This window comes from Amblyomma americanum, chromosome 9, assembly GCF_052857255.1.
Source record: "Amblyomma americanum isolate KBUSLIRL-KWMA chromosome 9, ASM5285725v1, whole genome shotgun sequence".
Lineage (NCBI taxonomy): Eukaryota > Metazoa > Arthropoda > Arachnida > Ixodida > Ixodidae > Amblyomma > Amblyomma americanum.
Genome location: NC_135505.1, coordinates 111,323,397 through 111,343,857, shown reverse-complemented (window position 1 = coordinate 111,343,857; position 20,461 = coordinate 111,323,397). Strand labels below are relative to the sequence as shown.

General features: G+C 47.2%; 2 protein-coding genes across 3 annotated transcripts in view; one reads left to right on the top strand and one right to left on the bottom strand.

The window, feature by feature from the left end:
• The window catches only part of LOC144104080 (TNF receptor-associated factor 6-like), a 46,151-nt gene extending 42,617 nt beyond the window's left edge, over window positions 1-3,534 (top strand). Inside the window, exon 4 of one of the 2 annotated variants that reach the window (XM_077636876.1) lies at window positions 3,043-3,534. In XM_077636876.1, coding sequence (XP_077493002.1) covers window positions 3,043-3,268 — 226 coding nt within the window. In that variant the 3' untranslated portion in view covers window positions 3,269-3,534. The remainder of the gene's footprint in view (window positions 1-3,042) is intronic. The other variant, XM_077636877.1, reaches the window with a different exon arrangement.
• Window positions 3,535-7,744: 4,210 nt separating this feature from the next.
• Window positions 7,745-16,924, bottom strand: LOC144104077 (TNF receptor-associated factor 6-like). The gene is made up of 2 exons (XM_077636871.1): window positions 16,605-16,924; window positions 7,745-11,105 (listed from the first exon to the last, which is right to left on the bottom strand). The coding sequence occupies exons 1-2, from the start codon at window positions 16,872-16,874 to the stop codon at window positions 9,993-9,995; spliced, it is 1,383 nt and encodes a 460-aa protein (XP_077492997.1). The 5' UTR covers window positions 16,875-16,924; the 3' UTR covers window positions 7,745-9,992.
• Window positions 16,925-20,461: the final 3,537 nt, after the last annotated feature.

The window sequence follows — 20,461 nt, the reverse complement described above, 5'->3', positions numbered from 1 at the left end:
CGGACATTATGTACGTGATAGAGCTCAATAATTAGACGAATAACTAAATAAAGCTAGGAAAATAAATTTTATATTGTTATTTTATTCGGAAAGGTTATATTGCGAAATTGAACGCAGTCAACAGCGAGGGTGAGCCCAGTTGTTGATTTTTCTTCACCGGCATTGATGGTTCGAAATATCGAACGTCAAAAATATATGCTTTTATAAGCTCGTTGAGTTGTTTTTCCCGCGCTGCACATTTGTCGCTCGCATTTATCATGCAGAAAACACAGACGCCGTCTATGTATTTTATGACTTAGAAGCAGTTAACGAGATTTCGGCGAAGATACCGCGCGCAGCGACACCATTTTATAATATACAGCGGAACGGGAGGCGGTGATCCATTCAGACATGCCGGCGGCCTTTCGCAGTGCCCCACAGGCAACAGAGTGGCGGCCGCGGTGACGTCAGATTCTTTCAGATGCCACACTCAGCTGCCGTGGCCTCGTTGCACTGGAACGTCAGGGTGCTCAACGTCCCGGGGGGATTTCAGCGCGCGTCTGCAGTCCGATAGTGGGGCTGGGCGAACGGGGTTGTTTCAAGGGGCGCCGACCTTTGAGCGTGCAAAGCATGGCGAGAGGAGAGCAAAAGGCGCGAGACGCTGAAATTCTAAATTTTGATTCCACAGAACGACCCGCCGCGGTGGCTCAGTGGTTAGGGCGCTCGGCTACTGATCCGGGGTTCCCTCGTTCGAACCCGACCGCGGCGGCTGCGTTTTTATGGAGGAAAAACGCTAAGGCGCCGTGCTGTCTGATGTCAGTGCACGTTAAAGATCCCCACGTGGTCGAAATTATTCCGCAGCCCTCCACTACGGCACCTCTTTCTTCCTTTCTTCTTTCACTCCCTCCTTTATCCCTTCCCTTACGGCGCGGTTCAGGTGCCCGCCGATATATGAGACAGATACTGCGCCATTTTCCTTTCCCCCAAAACCAATTATTATTATTATTCCATAGAACTCGGCTTACACAAAACGCATTTCGAACAATAGTCAAGAACCCCGCATGCATGACAATGCAGGGAGAGGACTACCCAGTTTCATCTGGCACTCCCTGCATTGCCAGGCTAGCAGGCTCATGAGAATCGGCCGACGCCATTGGCTGGAAGGGCCTCCTTTGACGGGCGTTCGCCGCTTCTTTCTTGAGTTGTTCCCGAATAGAGGGTATTCGTCAATTAGCGCCCTTTAACACCCCAGGCATACCAGGACTTTACTGAAAAACGTGTTTCAGGGCCTCTTTAGCGTTGTATCTATCGTTTTCCTTTCTAATGTTCGCTGTGCTGTCCTCAATTTAATTTCAAGCCTTTTGGTCAGACTGTACAAATTTGTCCCACATAGGTGAGCACTATTATGCACTATTACATCGGCTTTTATAGCCTGTCTTAGCACACGCACATCCCCACACACCTATGTCCTCTACAGAGACGCTCCGCCATTTATATAGCTCATAATCAGCTGCTGCGTACGACATCCGGGTGCCAATTTTCCAACGTTCGTACACGGACCCCTCATGGAATTCTTGTGCAACGTCTCAAGCTGGAAACGTCGCTGATTTCATCGGGCCGCTTCCCTGCCAACTTCCTGGTCAGCGCACATCCTCTCCACATGTACTTATGTCTCCTTGCAGGCTGTCCGTTACGACTTGAAGTCACGACGGGCGACTCGATCGATCGCCTTGCTCGCTTAATAAATTACGCTTTCCCCTCGAGCATCTCATGATTGCGAGCGGAGATTCGATATACAACGCTTGCTTCCCCGCGCACCCCTTAATTGGCGCTCGCATCAAGGCATTTAGTAGAACCACTGCTCAAAAAGTGACGTCACGGTCGTATCTCGCGTTTTCCTTTATCGGAATCCGGGAAAGTACACTCCTAATAGAATCAACATCACTAAGCCTGCATATCGCCTCAAGGGCAGTTACAAGTTAAGGCTCGACATTAAGTCGACATTAATGTATACAAATTACGTTGTATACATTCCGTGCAACAGGCGTACGCTCCTACGAATCCCCCCCATCGTTTGTTTGAAAATGAGCTAGCAACGCCTGCCCTGTGAACTTGGAAGAATTAACATTTACGTGCAATCGCTTATTCCTATATATGCGTACGTTACAGAGGGTGCATCAATTGACGCAATAAGCCGAGTGGCCTCATAAGGACGCCGAAGTCCGTTAGCTTATTGAAGCTGGCTTCCATACGCAGTTTGCTTTGAAACTTCGACTATGACGTCGCAAGGACTTCCGTGGGCCATCGCAATTGCCTTCCACCGAGAGATCGTTATCGACGCATACCCTGTCGACCGCAACAGTCTTTGCGAGGCTTCGATCATTACAAGGAATTCGGGACAGCTTCCAGACAGTGCCGTTAAGCCTCGCGGCCTATCAGGCTCTTTTCTACAGCCAACTCCGGTCATTCTTTTTCCTTCTTACGTCGAATGCGATGCAAACGAGCTATTTTTGAATGTTCAAAGCCATCCCTTTACAGACAAACCCTATAGGGAACTGTCTATCTGCAATACAAATCTCGTGGACAGTCTCTAGACAATCTATAGATCTATGGCTATACACTTTTAGTAGACTTCTGTCTATGGACTACGAATAGACAAAACTAAATATCTACAATAAGGAAATACAGTCTTTGAGGAGTCTATAGACTATATATAGACCATATTTGTAAGGGATGCGCCACATCATGCGAGCCAAGGGAACTAGAAAGAAACGCTTGTCTCGAATTCCTGGTAATGCGAGGAGCGTGATCTATGTAAGTATACGTGGAAATTTGTCATGAAGTATACTTCATGAAGTATACTTCATGACAAATTCCCACGTTTTCCAAACGAGCATAAATATGTAGTTCGGTCCACCACGAGAAAGCGGCGCTAATGTTGAGTAAACGCGAATGCGGATGCTGCTGTTGTTGGCCTTTGGTCATCGACTGGCAAGTACGAGTATGTACGTGCAAATTGTGCAAATAGCCGTAACGGCAGTGTGTAAGCTTCCCCCCTTTCAGGTCATCGGCTGACGGCCCCTGCGTGCCAGTGTCCCAGTGCCAGCCGGACTGCGGGCCCAACCGCAGGTTCGAGGTCTGTGCCTCGCTCTGCCCCGCCGTGTGCGACCTGAGGCCCCGGCGATGCCTCCGTCTGTGCCGCATGAACGCCTGCGTCTGCGCCGACGGGTACCTGCTCGCCAGGAACGGCACCGCCTGCGTCCCCAGGGACAGCTGCAGGAGGTTCTGACGGGGCTCAAGAGCCTGATGCCGGGCTGGCTCGTGCAGTGCCTTGACTGGTGAACTGGCACGGAGACCAGGATAAATTTCCCTTACAAAAATGGTCTATAGACAGTGTATAGACTTTTTACAGACTCTATTGCCTTATTATAGATATTTGTTTGTGTCTATTCTTAGTCTATAGGCAAGTCTGTTAAAAGTGTATGGCTATAAATCTATAGATTGTCTATAAACTGTTCTTGAGGGTTTGTCTATAGAGAGTCTATACAGATATTTCTTTTTGTCTATTATTAATCTATAGAAAAGTCTGTTAAAAGTGTATGGCTATAAATCTATAGATTGTCTATAAACTGTTCTTGAGGGTTTGTCTATAGAGAGTCTATACAGATATTTCTTTTTGTCTATTTTTAGTCTATAGAAAAGTCTGTTAAAAGTGTATGGCTATAAATCTATAGATTGTCTATAAACTGTTCTTGAGGGTTTGTCTATAGAGAGTCTATAGACTTCATAGACAGAAGTCTATGGCAAGTCAGACCCGTGCGTGTTCTTTGCATTGGTCTGTTGACCTTCGCAAGTCACTGATTGTGGCATTGGGTGGGCACACGCGAACGGTGGATAGCACGAGGACGAGACCAAAGTTTCTTACCTACAAGAAAGGCAGGCGGCACTGCACGTCGTCCACCACTGAGAATGCGCAGAAATGCCGGGAAGATGGGGTTTCGTATTTGGCTTGGCTATTCTTCGGCATGAAACGTGGATTCAGCCGCAACAGTGCGACTCATCTCGCGGTAAACCTTAAGGAAGCGCTTCGAGAGTTTCGATACCAGCCCGACTGTTGCGTTAAATTTATGGAAGATGTGAAAAAATGCACTATTAAATAATTTCATCTGCACGATGGGGAGGAAATCGCGACTCAGCTGCCCATTCAGATGCAGAATCCACTATTAAGCCCAACGCGAACCAAGCTAAATAAGGAACCTTGTCTTTCCTGTGTGTGCCCCGCCGCGGTGGCTCAGTGCATGGTTAGGGCGCTCGACTACTGATCCGGAGTTCCCGGGTTCGAACCCGACCGCGGCGGCTGCGTTTTTATGGAGGCAAAACGCTAAGGCGCCCGTGTGCTGTGCGATGTTAGTGCACGTTAAAGATCCCCAGGTGGTCGAAATTATTCCGGAGCCCTCCACTACGGCACCTCTTCTTCCTTTCTTCTTTCACTCCCTCCTTTATCCCTTCCCCTACGGCGCGGTTCAGGTGTCCAACGATATATGAGACAGATACTGCGCCATTTCCTTTCCCCCAAAACCAATTATTATTATTATTGTCTTTCCTGTATTCCCGCGGTGGCTGAAGTGCTCTTTAACAAACTCACTCAGAAGATGGCGCTAGCTTTCTCTTTAGATAATGTTGAGAAATTCTATGGAACGAGATGTCTGGAGCCATATGCGCCAAACTCAGCTTACAAGTGGCTGACAGATTCTACCGCATCGCACAGACCATGTGGCCTGGTAAGAACATCCAAGATGACGGTAGAACAAGGCGTCTAAACTTGACCTTAACCGGTGGTCAAATCAGAACTAGCGGTGGCCTGGCGTCGCTGCGCAGGTAGAAATAAGAAAAAAAAATGTGCACTAAGAAATTAGGATATCATCCGCGAGCCACTTAGCACGTCCTCGGGTATGTCAGGGGAATGGAAGTAATGAGTGACATTGCAAATGAGAATGGAAAAAATTGGCGGTGGTTTAGCTCTGGTTAAACCTGGAGCGACGCGAAAGCTGCTGCTGGCCGAGTGGAACTTGCTCAGCTGAATTGCAAGGTCAGTCTTTCGCCGCTCCGTTTCGCTGAGCGTTCTTTCTTCATCTTCGTCCCATTTGACACGGTGCATGCGCACAGCTCGTGCAGTTCGGTTTCGCCGGCGCGCCGCGCCGCCGGCAGCAGCAGCTGCTCCGCACCACGTGATCAGCCACGGCGCCGCGCCGTCGGCAGCTGCTCCGCACCACGTGACCAACAAAGTGACATCGTGGCGGCGCCGCCACGCTGAAGGCTCGAAATGTTACCGTAATGTAGCTATCGCTACAAAAAGTCACAGGCGATCAATGCGATTCATGCGGCAGGTATGCGTTATGATTAGTGTTCCCCCTGGCAGTGGTGGGCGGCGCGATCCAGACCGCCAATCACCTTAGCTTTGTTTGATTCAGCCGTGGTTCTCTGCACCGCCGGCGCCGGTTCACAGTGCGCTGCACCAAAGCCCTCGATTCACAGCGCCCCCTGCGCCACTGTCCGCGATTGATTTGGGTGCAACCGTGGTGTCGCTGTGGTGCAAGGAACCCTGGCACCGTCCGCGAAGGAGGTGCAGGAAAGTTGTGCCCATGCAGACAGCTTTGAGCAGACGACGCGCAGACGACGCTAACATGCTCGTAAGTGTTGAAGGTGAATTGAGGGGGGGGGGGGTCTTCGCTGTCGTCGAGGGGTCCTAAGTCATTTTGCGAGAAAATGACGCTGAAATATACGCGAGAGCAGGCAGATTTCTGTGTTTTTTGTTGTACCTGCTACTTGTAACACATAGCTAAACCGTCCGTGTGCGTGCGAGTTCACACAAAACATTTTTTTTTCAGACGGCGCAACAATGGTGTGTGGGCTGCTAAAAAAATACGGGCAGGGCGAATCGCGGGCGTGTTTTGCCGGCGCAGGTACCTCTGCCTGCTGCGCTAGCATGCAGGCAGATGCTGCTTGTTCGCCGCTGCCTGGACATTAATTCTGCTGCGGCTACGGGGATGCCGGGGCTCACGCAAAGCAGCGAGGTAGCTTTTAAACTGCTCATAAAGAGCTAAATGAGCGAGGCGGGCTCTCGGCGGTAATTTGTGGGCGCCCCCTATAGGCGTCAGAGAATATGCAGGGCGTTGAAGCGCGCCGAAAGTTCTTCGAACGACTCTCTAGATATTCTGAAGAGACTCATGAATTCGAAATTCAAGTACCAATTGCAACCATGCTTTTACAGTACTTCGGAATTCGGCCGCAGTCGGTCCAAACACGTGAGTAGCAACAATTAAGGACAGCACGGAGTTGGTTTCCTGTTATTCACTGTCGTAAGAGTAGAACTATTCCATAACAAGAAACTATGTAATGTCCCCGTCGTCGACCATGGCCAACTCCATGGACGACGCTAGTCTCGTTATGCACGACCGCACACAAAAAACACGCGAGAACTGCATCACTGAACACCTCCACGGCGAGCAGACGACAAGAGCTGCCTGCACGCGCTCGATTGAAAACTGTCACACATAAGGTGCGGCGCTGCTGACGCGCTGCACCTCACGTTACTTCACCGCGCCGCGTAGGCGTGTCTATATATGTATATATATATATATTGTAGTGTGGTAATCTTCATCGATATAACCACTGACATGCGTCGCGTGCTGCCGCTCTCAAGGACGAAGAAGTTGTTCGCTGCCTTGCTCTTTCGCCACGCCTGACGCTTCGCTGCGAGTCTCCCCTGAGCGGCTGGAATCATCTGGGTTCACCGAATAAACACACCCCTACAATTGGTGCAGGTGCTGCTGGGTACGTTCCCGTCCACCCTGGAACTAAGAAGCCGCACGTTACCCTCTGCTTCCAGCATGCCGGATGACACTGCCACGACATCGTCGCCCCTCCCAACCACCGTGCTGTGTTCTGGAGCTCTACGGCAGCGTGATCCGTGCTTCTTCAGTGGCACAGCCGACCAGGACGTCGACGATTGGTTGGCGGCATATGAGCGCGTCAGTAGCTACAACAGATGGGACGACGCTATCAAGCTAAGCAATGTAATCTTTTATCTGACTGACGTGGCGAACCTCTGGTTTCGCAACCATGAGGCAGACCTGCCATCTTGGTCTGCATTTAAAAAGAATTTTGCAGAAGTGTTCGGCCGCCCTGCAGTTCGCAAGCTCCGGGCAGAACAACGCTTGCGTGAGCGCACTCAGCAAGTCGATGAGTCGTTCACTAGTTATATAGAGGACATCGTGGACCTATGCAAGCGTGTCGATCCGCTAATGACTGAAGCGGATAAGATCGAGAACATCATGAAAGGCATCTCTGACGACGCGTGCCAAATGCTCTGGGTAAAAAATCCTGCCACGGTGAGTGACGTGATCAAGCTTTGCCAGAGCTACGACGTGCTTCGTAAGAAGCGCGCTTCTACCCAGCACCTCCACCAATTGTAGGGGTGTGTTTATTCGGTGAACCCAGATGATCGCTGCGAGTCTCCCCTGAGCGGCTGGAATCATCTGGGTTCACCGAATAAACACACCCCTACAATATATATATATATATATATATATATATATATATATATATATATATATATATATATATATATATATATATATATATATATATATATATATATATATATATATGTATATATATATATATATATATATATATATATATATATATATATATATATATATATATATATATATATATATATATATATATATATAAGGTGCGGCTTAACTACTGATGAATCTGGTTAGAGAGGGAAAACTGTTCTGTATATGGAAACTAGACGCGGCTTGGCGTCTGTAACGTTGAGTGCGTTCCGCACACTGCATAGGCGGCGCGTCCACCCTGACACCCTGGCAGGTGGCAGTTAAATTAAGGGGTGATCGCGAGAGGCTGGTCACCCAATGAACGCTGCGGCCTATTGTACCGCCCTCTACCGGCGAATCGAAAGGTCAAGTGGTGCGACACCATAGTGGACGGCACACGGTAAGGCCTAAAGCCGCTCTCGATCTCTGGCTCTCTTGAAGGTGAACCGGCAACGCACTGCGAAATCGGCTTTACCTAGCGTAGGGAAGCTTTCGCTTCAAAATAAGGACGTACACGTAAGGCGTCTTACATGTTTGTTTCGTCCTTGTTTCGCCGCTGGTTGCTACACTTTACGGTACTGCCTAATTATATCTTTCATGGCGTCGTTATCCAAGCTGTATACAGTATTACCGTGTTTTGTTTTTGTCACATAAGCGGTTGAGTGCTTTCTGCTAGTTTCTCCTGTACAGCAATGCTGCGACTTTCATGTGTGTGCCTACGGCCTCTGCTTCTCCTGGCATTTGAAGTTGGGGGTTGTAATTAAATCGCACTTCTTTATTTGCCCTCGGGAGAATTTATGCCCTGCCTTCCTGTTTATAAACCTAGGTAAATCAGTTATGCTTGCTGTAAAATCTGTCTGGGATGTGTCATCCATCACGAGGCCGTGCACTGGAGGTGAATTGCAGCCACCCTCGGCAGCCACATACTATGGAATTCATGTCCACGGTATGTGCCAGCGGTACCAGCGCCAAATGACGGGCGATAAAGTCGAGTCAAAGATGGAGGCGAAAACGAGAGATTCGAAGTTCGAAGAACGGAATATCGGGGCAACCGATCTGCACTTTCAAAGCGCGATATCGGTCATTCAACTGTTGCACGCAGCATGTCGTTTAATGAGGCTATAGGTTTTCCACATTTTTGTTGCACCCTTTAAAAGGTCAATTTCGAGTATCATTAAACCGGTATGATACCTCCACTCTTTCGCTCCCCTATTTTTTGTGTTCAGGCGTAAACCATATCGAGACGATGTGCCTTTGCTTTCTTGACCGGGACCGAAAAATAATTATTGAACTTGGACAAACATTTAGCAGACAGACTAATTTTTTTATGAATTCTTTTATGTTGCTCTGTCTTTATAAGGCGTATGGTTTAGAGGTAATCAAGCAAGGGCTTTTAAGCTTAATTACATCCAATTGTGGATCGAACATTTACATACGAAGGATGAATTGCCAGATGCTCGAGGCACTCAAGTCACTTGAAGCCTACGCCTGTAGGCTTAGGGCAATGAGATGAATAGGGTCCAGTGCTAAAGACTTCTTGACCCACCGGACCACCGTGACCAAGTGCGCACTGATAATAATATTAGGTGTTTATCATGACAGGCAGAAGCTTTTAAACTCCTCTTGCGGCCGAGTGTGCTCAGGCACGAATGTCCGCTTTCTGCGAAACATCTCACGCACGGCAATGTCGTTTTGCCACTTAGATAGGCTCATCCATAAACACCAGGTCTAGAATGAATGACGCGGACATCTCCTCACCGAATTTTTTTTCTTAATTTTCCTCACAGCTCAGGCGACCACCCGCGGCAGCTAGCTTTGGGAACAGCAGTCGAACACCCGATGCGGTGTGTCCGAAGGGCAGAAAATGAAGTCAAAGCACATCCGCGGCGGCAACGTTGCCTTTTCCGAGACAGACGTTCTAATTCATGGCACACCAGGGACCGAAAATAAAGACGGAACATAAGAACATGATGCGAACTTTTTTTATTAGTAATTTCTCTCCTCAAGTTTTTCGCCTTAGTTCAAGGTCACATGTTGAATAATAGAGGCCGTTCATTTCACTACAGGTCATTTGTCTTTCTCGCACGTATTCAGTACCATTGCCACGAAAGCATAGACAATTATTGACCCCTTATTGAGCTGCAGGGGATCTTTTCGTGTTGTCAGTGCTGTGTGGCCGTCACAATCAGAGTACAGAAGTGGAGTTACCCACTATGGTAAACATGAAGCAATGAAGCTGATGCAAAGCGAAATCATTCGAGATGAAGACTGGGTTGTGTTTCAGATGGATTTATCTGTACTGCATAGATCATGCATAAGCAACAATCTGCTGTAAGCGATGCCAGAGGAAAGGAATGGCTTCCATCCGACGCCTTCTGCCAGCGAGGCTCACGGCAGCACTTCCCATTTAATCCGAAGTGTGTCCTCGAACACGCAGCCGTAGTTCCTGAGAGCGCCAAGATTAAACGACGGAAGAGCCGAACAAAATGCTTTCTTACTTGATGTTGTAGGCCTTTGTACAATTACAGATTCCCGGAGTGGCTTAATTTCAACGAAGCAAGGCGACACGCCTTCTCCTGGGTGTATGAACTTCAGCCGTATTTTGTGCTGGAATGGCCACTCAACAGCGTCGTCGTTGTCGCCCTTATGCAAAAGCATCCTTAGATGAAGGTGCACTGATTGACTATCCCTAATGAATGCCACTCCAGGTGACATGCAGTAGCCACAGAGGTACACCTGGTCGGTCTCGTACTCAGCCCAGCGTTTCTCCAGCGCTTTTTCTTCGAGTGATTTCACTCCTTTGACATCAAAGATCACATGCTCTCCTTGTGGTTCATCCCTTGGGGGCAATGTCTGAATGCGGAGCAGTGTCTCCTCGCATTTATTCACAGTTTCAACTTTCATTTCATGAAATGATGCCAGAATTCGTGAGCAATTGTCATTACTCTGTCTCGTTGCGGCCACCAACTCATCCTTCATTTTTTCTTCCAGTGCCTTTAGGCTGCTCGAAATGTTATCATTCCGCGTTATCAAGTGCTCTTTCAACTGCCCGTTATCACTGGCGATTTCGCGCACACCTGTTGTCATACTTTCTTGAATTTGGATCGTTGCTTGCGTCAGTTTTCCTGTGAGCGCTTCTTTAGAAGTGTTTACCCCATGAGTGATTTCGTTCAACCTATCACCATGGAGTTGAACATCAGTAACCAGCTGTCTTAGATGCACTCCCATTTCCGCCACGTGCTCCTCAATGACTCGTTGGAAAGATGTTGAGAGTGCTGTGTCATCCGTGTCGTTGAGCTGATGGCCACACTCGGGTGCAAGAGGCGTCGACTGTGTTGCACAGTCCGATCTCAGGTGTGCGCACACATCGCTGCAAAGAACCGAGGCCGAACACTTGGGGCACTGTGCAGAGTGGTGTCGACATTCTCGCTGGAAATGCTCGGAGAGCAGGGCAGCAGCCACCACAGTCCCGCAGCCGTGTTTTGCGTTCCAGCATTTAACCTGCAATGGGCAAAGCAAGAATGCGCTGAAAACGACTGCGACTGTAATGAAGCCATCCGGCGACAGTTCACAGCAAGCTATAACTTTGGTCCCGTTTGCTCTCGACCGCTGAATTAGTTTCAACTGCCGAGATGCAGTTACATATTATCCCAGTGTTCGTGTGCGTGCAAAAGTGTCGGTAGAGCAAGACTTTTTTTTTTTTTTGCAGCGAAGCTATGTACCTCTACCGTCCAAGGAAGTTTTCGTGTCGTTGTCGTACGCAAAAAACGCCAGGCTAAAAATTTAATGCAAACAGCGCATCTCCTTTAAAATCAGGCACACAGCTCAGTACTCGTGTTCAATAAGAAAAACCACAAAACAAGCATCAAAAGCACATGATGGATGATAAGGCGCGTGTGAACAGTGGGAACACCGTCCTACGCATTCCGGTAAACATTAGGTTTGCAGCTGCTTCGAAAGGGGTTGACGTCATTAGAAGACCTCGTCTGAAGTGCAAACCGCATGATGTATGCAGGCCAAGTCGACTGTGGTGATGTGTGTGCCGTGAATAAAAGAGACGGAGTCGTAATTTTCATGGCATGCATCTCACCGAATACACCCAAAGCTGACATTGAGTGCTTCATGCGCAATAGCGATGGATAACACCATTGTCCGGGAAATTAAGGTGGATATACCAAAACCGCCAAACAAGTTGTTCATTCAATTCATCATGTAAGAGCTCGCACTCTCGTGTTTCACTAATGCAACTCAACCAACATTTATGGTGGTTGGTTGAGTTGAACTTTAGCAAAGAGTATCTCTACAGTCAGAACTGAAAATCTCAGCGTATATCATACTGATCATGAAGCAGTCGTGAATGTCATTGTGAAGTAATAATGGGGAACATAAGTAAATCTCACTTGTCTCTGGCTTCACTCTTTGTAGAGCCACGTGTGTGAATTTTCGAGTGACGTCGCAATGAGTAATTGGGTGTCGTTTACAGCTCCGCTGTCCAACCGCCTTCACGGTGTAGATAGGAGCCTCAAGTTTGTTTGTTTTTTCGCACGTTGCGAAGGCCTCAGTGTCACGGCGTCACCTGTGCTCCTTGCAAGCAGATTCTGCCGAATTTATCGTCAGTAGTAGCGAGTTTTCACCGGGGCTCCACTGAAGGCTCACGGGTTATGACGCACCGCACAGGATAACACGCATACACGACCCTTATTCTGAGAAATGACCAAGGTGTTTGCACCATACTTAATTCCTTTATTCCGTTATATTGCGCGTTCTTCGCTTATGCATGTCCGCAGTTGTCCAAAGAGGCGGGTAGCCAGTCGCCACAACACTTGTAAGTGCAGCGCGCTGTCAGTGAAGATAACCGACGCCGTTGGGGCATACATGACGTAAGCCAGCAGTCACTGAAACTAAGGAGCACAGGGTATGTATTTTGTACAATTTGTGGTGTTAATTAATCGAAGATTAATGTGTAATTATTTAATCGCATCAATATAACAATAGGATCGAAACAAGAAGGAAAACACGATGAAGCCAATGGGACGCGAACCAACGACCTCCGAATCTCACTCCGAAGCTCGGACGGTGGGTGTCTGCGCCGCAGCCTCATTCGCCACTCTCGCATCTCTCCATGCCGCGTACAAACCCGTCGCTCCCCCTCCTATGCCTCGTTTCCTGAAATTTTCCGCTCTTTCGAGACCCAGGGAAAAAAAATTATTGTTCTTCCATCCTGAACAACTCAGCCTTTGACATGCTCTACACGGGTGCAGGATAGGTTCTGTTTCAATTTAGCATGCAAACTGAGAAGGACCAGGGGCAAGGGCACTGTCCGGTGAACGTTATTACACTCCAGGACAACTTTCTGTGGCTCTTTCGCCGAGGTTATGCAGGAAAGGGAAGGAGATCGGCCATGGTTCCCGCACCGTCGGGAGCACCCTGTCCACCCCGCATTGCCCCTCTAGCATCCGCACATCAAGCCTGCACTATGAACAACCCGCTCTCCCCGGCAAGGGTACAAAAACCCGTCTCCTTCCTTCTCATGTCCAGCCTAAGCTGAAAATAACAATTGATTACTTTGAACAGACATTAATATCAATAACACTCGAGGAGAGACGGGCGCGTCTCTACATCGTACCCTCAGCACCCCAGAGAAATGAGGTTGAGGTCTTTCAGTTGAGAAAAAGAAAGCAGATTTGGACAAAGAAACTTAAAATATTCTCTAGTGATGACATTGCTGTCATCCCGCCCCCCCCCCCCCCCCCCCCCCCGACAATAACCACGAAAGGGTAAAGGAACATACAACCACATTAAACTGAACACCTGGAGAGCCACACCTTCCGGAAAATATAATCAACCTATCAAGCTCCCAACTTACCTCCGATGAAAAGTCCCTTTTATCAGGAGGCCCAAAATTTTGCCCAAATAATGGCCAGCATAATGAGTACCAATTACTCAAGGATCTGGATTACTTTTCTCGAACACTTAGACTACGGGAATATTTTTTCGACAAACCAAATCAAAATAATGCTTGGTGCCCCAAACCTCAGGAACAGTGGACACCTAATACTGGCAGGGATAAATATCCTGACCTATATATTAAAGCGATACAAAAAGACATTCTTCAGGCCTTCGGGACACTAAAATCTGGCCCAGCCAACTTCACAAAAAAAAAAAAACACGTAACGCGTTAGGCTCACTTAGGAAACGAACCGACATCGTCATTGAGCCCGCCGACAAGGGTGGAGGTGTAGTTATTTTGGACAAACATGATAATATTCAGGAGGGCAAGCGCCAGCTCAACGACTCAAAATTCTGTAAGAAACTATCATCAGACCCCACCTCTGAACACCAGAAGATCATAGCAAAAGCTCTCATTAAACTAAGCGATGAAGGTGAATTAGCACCGCGAAACGTAAGCCGCTGACGCCAAAAAATGCCTCCACGGGCGCTTTTACATGCTTCCGAAAATGCACAAACAGACTCATCCAGGGCGGCCTGTTGTTTCTGGCGTCGGCACACTGACAGAACCGATCTCATATTACATGGATTCTCTCATCAAAGATATATCTTCGAAACATCCATCTTACATACACGATGCTAAGCATTTCCTGAGAGAATTGTCCGATGTCACCTTCCCTCACGGCGCTTTCCTAGTTACCCTGGACGTGGTGTCACTTTACACGAACATTCCACATGACGACGGAATCCAGGCCATGGTCGGAGCATATAAAGAACACAGTACCCGGGACTCTCCCAATCCAAGTGCTATCGAGACACTTGCAGATTTGGTAATTAACCTGAACACTTTTGAATTCAACAACTCATATTATCTTCATACCAGTGGTACGGCTATGGACACTAAAATGGCACCAAATTACGCCAACATATTTATGAACAAAATTCAATTAGACTTTCTTTCCTGATATCCAACCAAACTGCTTTTTACAAACGTTTTCTTGATGACGTATTCATGATTTGGACAGAAACAGAGGAAGAACTAATTAAGTTTATCACTTCATTCAGCAACATACATCCAAATATATTTCACACACACCTACTCAACTAATATGATTAACTTCCTTGATGTTTTGGTTCGTGTTGAAGGGGGTGCATTAATCAGTACCGTTTATAAAAACCAGCAGACATGCAACAGTACCTTCATTTCAGCAGTTGCAACCCACGCCGCTGCAAAAGTTCAATTCCATACTCACTGGCTATCCGATTCAAACGCATTTGCTCTCGATCGAAAGATTTTCAAAAAATGCTAATCACATGCGCGAAGTTTTAAAGAAACAGCGCTACTCGTCCTCTACCATCAACGATGCCATTAAAAGAACGGAAGTTACTAATCATAATCACATCCCTACGGAATCCCTGCCAACACCACATCGCTCTAATCTAGTACGGACGTTCACAAACAACCTTGCAAACATTAACAAAATCCTTTAACAAATGATTCAAATATCATAGAACAAAGTGAGCGGCTCTCAAAAATGTTTTTCCAATGGACCCCAGGTAACATAGAGATGACCAAAAGATTTACAAACCCGCCTTGTGCACTCAAAGGTTAATAAACCGAGGCCAGTGGGTTGCACACAGTGCGGAAAGAACCGATTCCAAGCTTGCAAACACACGCAAACCACAGCACTGGCCAAAATTACCCATTCAGATTTCAAACATGTTATCCGAGAAGATTTAAGTTGCGATTCCAGTAATGTTGTTTACATGCTCGAGTGTGGCAAATGTCAAATGCAATACATGGGACGAACAGACAATTCCTTCCGATTAAGATTTAATAACCACCGCTCACGTGCTCACTCTCTACCTAGCCTCCCTCTTTCGAGACAACTCCGCGAGAAAGGCCAAGAGTTTGATGAACTTAAAGCAACAATATTACGGAGTGGCTTTAAAAACACTCGGGAGCGCGAACAACGCGATTCATACTTTATTTTCAAGTTTAACACAGTGCAAAAGGGCATCAACGAAAATCACGGTATCCTATCATAATCTCTTTCGATGGCAGAGACCAACAAAAATTCCAAGCCTAATGGACAAAGCACCGCCACTGATTGCGTCGTCTGAGGTCATATCTCTTTTGGATGTTTGTTTCGGCTAGTTATTTCCATCTTTCGTTCAAATCATTCTTGGGTCCTGCGAAGGCCACATATCGCCTTTTCTTTTAATTTCTTATTACATTTTTTATTCTATTTTTTGTTTACCATTTGGCATTCTTTTCTATTTTATGAGTTGAGGTTGCTCACACTGACAACATTCCTTTGGCTGCCTCCCCTACTTCCCCCTTTCCCTTTCGTTTTTTTTCTCGTTTTTTTTTGCGGGTGGGATGTCCATTTGCAGAGGCTGCAAAGGGAAAGTATTGCCCGAAGAAAAAAAAAGAAGAAAAAAAGAAAAACAACTATTTGACAGCTGCTTTACTCCTCTCTTTGTGGTTGGGTAGAGATTCTTTCCCCCCCCCCCTGAAATTCCTGCCAGGGTAAGCCCGCCTACTCTTTTCCTTTTTGGTTTCCTTACCCCAAACCCCTCTCGCGCAGCTCCAGATGCCTTTTCATGCTTTTTGCTTTTTTATATTTTTACTTATTCTGTATTGTCTTTTCTTCCTCCTCCTCTGGGTCTAATATAAATAAAGAGGAGACACCAATGAAGCGAATCACTGTTGAAAAAGACCGGTCCTCCGATCGAATCATGGGAGTAAAATGAAAGCGTTTTCTTAAACGAAGCGCATACTTCACGCTATATAATTCTAAGCAGTCAAGTACGTCATGTTCTCGCAAATACATATATGTGCATGAATACTGTAAGGTCGTGTCTCGTTCATGGACTCCTTGGCCTCTTTCTCCTGCCTATGCTATACGCTCGCCTTCTCTTGGAATCCATTCTGTTGCCCTTAATCTCGCCTTCGCATTACATGCCCTTACATTAAAGCATCCAACGCATAATCAAATGGAAACCTGAAGCGCAAGGCTTCTATAGTTTCTTTCCCTTATCGCATACCTCTCTTCGAAGCACCTCCTCTGCGGGACATTCCCTCCTCTCGACGTCCTCGTCCTGGAAGCCGCAGCCGTCGAGGGGGCAGATGTGAGAGCCTTCCTGCGCGCACTGCCCGTAGCAGGACTCGCACAGCACGTGCATGCATGGAAGGAACGCCGTCTTCTTGCGCACCAGACCACAGGCGCCGCATACCCTGTGCCGAGGAATAGGCTTGGCGAAGAGTAGGGGCCGCCAGTCCAATTCAGGGGAATACCCCACAAGCGTGTACAGCATGCTTCCAGGAGGCGTATCGCTCAACACGTCCGTCTGCTCCGCTTGGAACTGAAATGCCTGCCTAATGCACCCCGCAAAAGTACGCTCTTATCTCTGCTTCCAACCTTGTCTATCGGTGCGATTCTAGACTGACCTCGGCTGACTCTTGGCGATAACACGGCTCAGCACGTGTTGCCCTGGCCTGACCAATAGACCTCCTTCACCCCGCGACGTCACGAAGATGCGGTGGCGCTGCTGTCAGCAGCGACTTTCGTATGGTAGGCAAAACAGGTTCCGCCTGCCCCTGCTTACCGCAGCTGCTGCAGCTACCAGCGGCTACATCAAGCCTGCGCAGTGCGGAAGCAGCATGTATTGACCAGCTGCGTCACTGTTGGATCCGCGTAGTAGCATAAAATTAAATTTAAATTAGCCTCGATAGGTTTCTGGCAGATAAATACCGCATTAAAGAGCCGGCTAACAGGGAATGGGCCGCGGTAGTAAAGCGCGAAGTCTGGGAGTCGATCGCCGTTGCCACTCATTGTACTTAATAGCATGCTAGGTACTGTGTTCATTCACCTGAACATCGGCATAGTACAAAAGAACGTTTTGCTGGCCAAGTTGGTAGCTCTACATCTTTGGTTACAGGCGCGAAAACAGACACAACACAAGGCAGAAAGACGGGACAGAGCGCCAATCTCAACTGATTTATTCGAAGGCAACACGCACAAATATATACCGTCTTACACGCAAGAAATGCTATCATCTTCAGAGTTGATATGATAGCGAACGAGTGGAAAAATTGTTCTCGGCCTTATAAAAAGATATGGACGTGTCTCTGACGCACTTGCTTCTTTTATTTGCAATAAAAAAAAGCTTCGATTAATTAAAGCGCTCCGTCCCGTCTTTCTGCCTTGTGTTGTGTCTGTTTTCGCGGCTGTAACCAAAGATGTTTATCATAGTACGCTTGTAACTGCGCAAGGAAACAAACATATGTAGCTGCACACGTATTTATCACCTTCAGGCGGTGTGCGCGGGGCGCCGGCAGGTTCACTCGCCTCCAGAGTGCGTTCTTTTGTTAATAGCACAGCATGATATAACGGCGCGTTTTATGGCATTTAATATTTACTTGAAACTGTTGCTACATATAACCGGCGTAATTATTTGATTCGAGTAGAAAGAAGTCTGGTAAGTTGTGTCAATCTTGCGCAGTAAAGTTGGCGTGCGTGCCTTGCGTACGTACCTTAAGTGTGCTAAATGCCGCATGCTTTTTTATTGCATCATGCATGTGCCATGTTCAATGAGGTAGTACATGATCGCGAAGCTTGTTTTGAAAGAAGCAGGCCTGCTGCTAACAGACACGTGGCAAGATTGAGAGGGCAAGCGGCAATGAACTGTGTTTTCGTTACTTATGCATTCCATATGTAAATAAATTTGGTGCAAATATGAAACTGGTACGCTAGTTTCGGTAATGCGTTTTATTTTTAGCTATACCTGGTGCAGTTCTTGGGTAATTATAATTAACACCCTCGTCAAGTCACCCCAAGTCTTAAATAATTGAGCAGAAAGTGCGCAAATATTTTTATGCCAGCTTGTTCACAGGGCCCTGTTCTGTATGATGACGCTATTAGTTCTTTTTTTAGACGATCAGTACTTATGCATGCATAGTAACATGAAAACGTTTCTTACAAAAATAACTAACATAGTAGTGCACGTGTAGGAAAAAAAATCGAAAGATTTATTACATTCCTCAATGTCTCAGCAACCGTTTGCGACAAATAGAATCATTTCCATGCGTTGCGAAATTACGAAGGTGTGAGTGATGTCAACAGCAGAAAATGTGAAAGGTCAGAAAACGAACCCTAAAGTTTATTCCCTCGTTTATGGCCTCTTTGCCTTCGCTTTGGTCAAAGAAATGTGGCACTGAAATCAAAGAAAACCTCAAAGAAATCAAGGAAATTACGTAACAATGTTCGACGATTAAACATCTAAAAAGTCTAATTTATAAATTTATACTGAATATTTTGCTGTAATTTTTCGTCACGGTGCAGAAGACACCAAGGGCTAGGACAGACAATAATTCCCGAAATGAAAAACTTTCTCCAAATCGACCAGTTTAACAAGAGAAGAAGTCGGCCTGGCTGGTGCGTGATCCTGCGGCTAAAAACAGCGCTTAAGCGAGACAGATGAGATCGGGGACACGACGCTGTCCCCACTTTTCGCACAGCGCGACACGTGTGTCAACAGACGGTGAGCGCACGTCTGTTCCGCCGAAACAACGCCAGCACTTCCGCTCACTACTGTCCCGAAGTAAAGTCATTCTGGCAATTTCAGAGTGTCAAAAACTTGTTACTTTATTGAATACCTAGCGTAGAAATCAACTGCAGAAACGCTTTCTGTTTACTACTAACCATATATACAGTACACAGTGGCGAACTATTTCTCTGAATACGCCGCGCGTGGCCAACGCGGGCTCGTGTACTGAGTTGAAAGCCTCAATCATTGCTGTTATTCCCAGAAACGCGCCTGCAAGCCTTGAAAACCCGCGCTCAACACCTCTCAGCGACGCCACTCCCTGGCCTTAAGCTTACCGCGAGCCCGCTAGCGACTGCAGCGCCACCTCGTTTGTTTGCAAACATGCACGAGGTTTATAGCTTTCGTTCTGTCTTTCTTTTGGTTTGCTTCATGGAGAAAGGGCACCTCAGGAGAGGCCTTCGCTATGCGAGCTACACGCCGCCAGGGAAGTCACGCGCTTTCGCAAGGTCTGCTGGGAGTCGTTGGCTGTTGGCGCAGACAATAGTAACAGTGGGCGCAGCGGCGTCGTCTGCTGCAGCGCTGCTGCGGTCTGCTGCAGGTGGTTTAGGATGTCTATTGCGAAAATCAACTGATCGTCATTATTGTTCTTATTTCTCCCCTTTCGAAATGTTTCAAAGGGAAAGAGAAATGGTTTTTTGAGAATGTGAGGTTCTTAGGAAATCCAATCCATGAAGCTTCTGGGTAAAGCATGTCAAGTAGTATTGAGCTAGCATTTAAAATAGTGACGTAATTGCCGATTAAAACTACAATGACACGCTTCTCCGCACTACGTAGGAGAAAATCGTGATGACGTCATTGTATCCGCAACTTTACACGTCTGCTGCCATCGCCCTCGAGCTGCCGTGCGTTTTCCAACACCGCCAAACAATGCTTCGTGGGCTTCACCTTCGGCGCCGCCGGTTTACTTCCTTGAAGCAACAGTTTCTGAGCTGGAAAGCAGCGCCAGCCTACGTGACGTCATCGTTGGTTCTTCTGCCCGTCGCTGCGCACTGCGGGGAAGCCTGAACGCCGATGTGGCTTTATTATGCGATTACATGACAATTTAAAATCCTAGCACAAAAACACTTCGCATGCTTTACCTGCAAGTTTCACACATTTTACCGCTTTAAACACGTCAACTTCGAAAACATCTTCGCTTGCCCTTTAACTGTGCATCATCATGTTGCTCATGTCACTTTCACAGTAGTCGTACTCACTCTTTTCCTTTTTCGGTAGCCTTCTTTCCTGCGCTACTCAAGGCGGAAATCACAGCATAATAATGACTGGCTTTTTTTTTACCCAGTGGTTTATCTGTG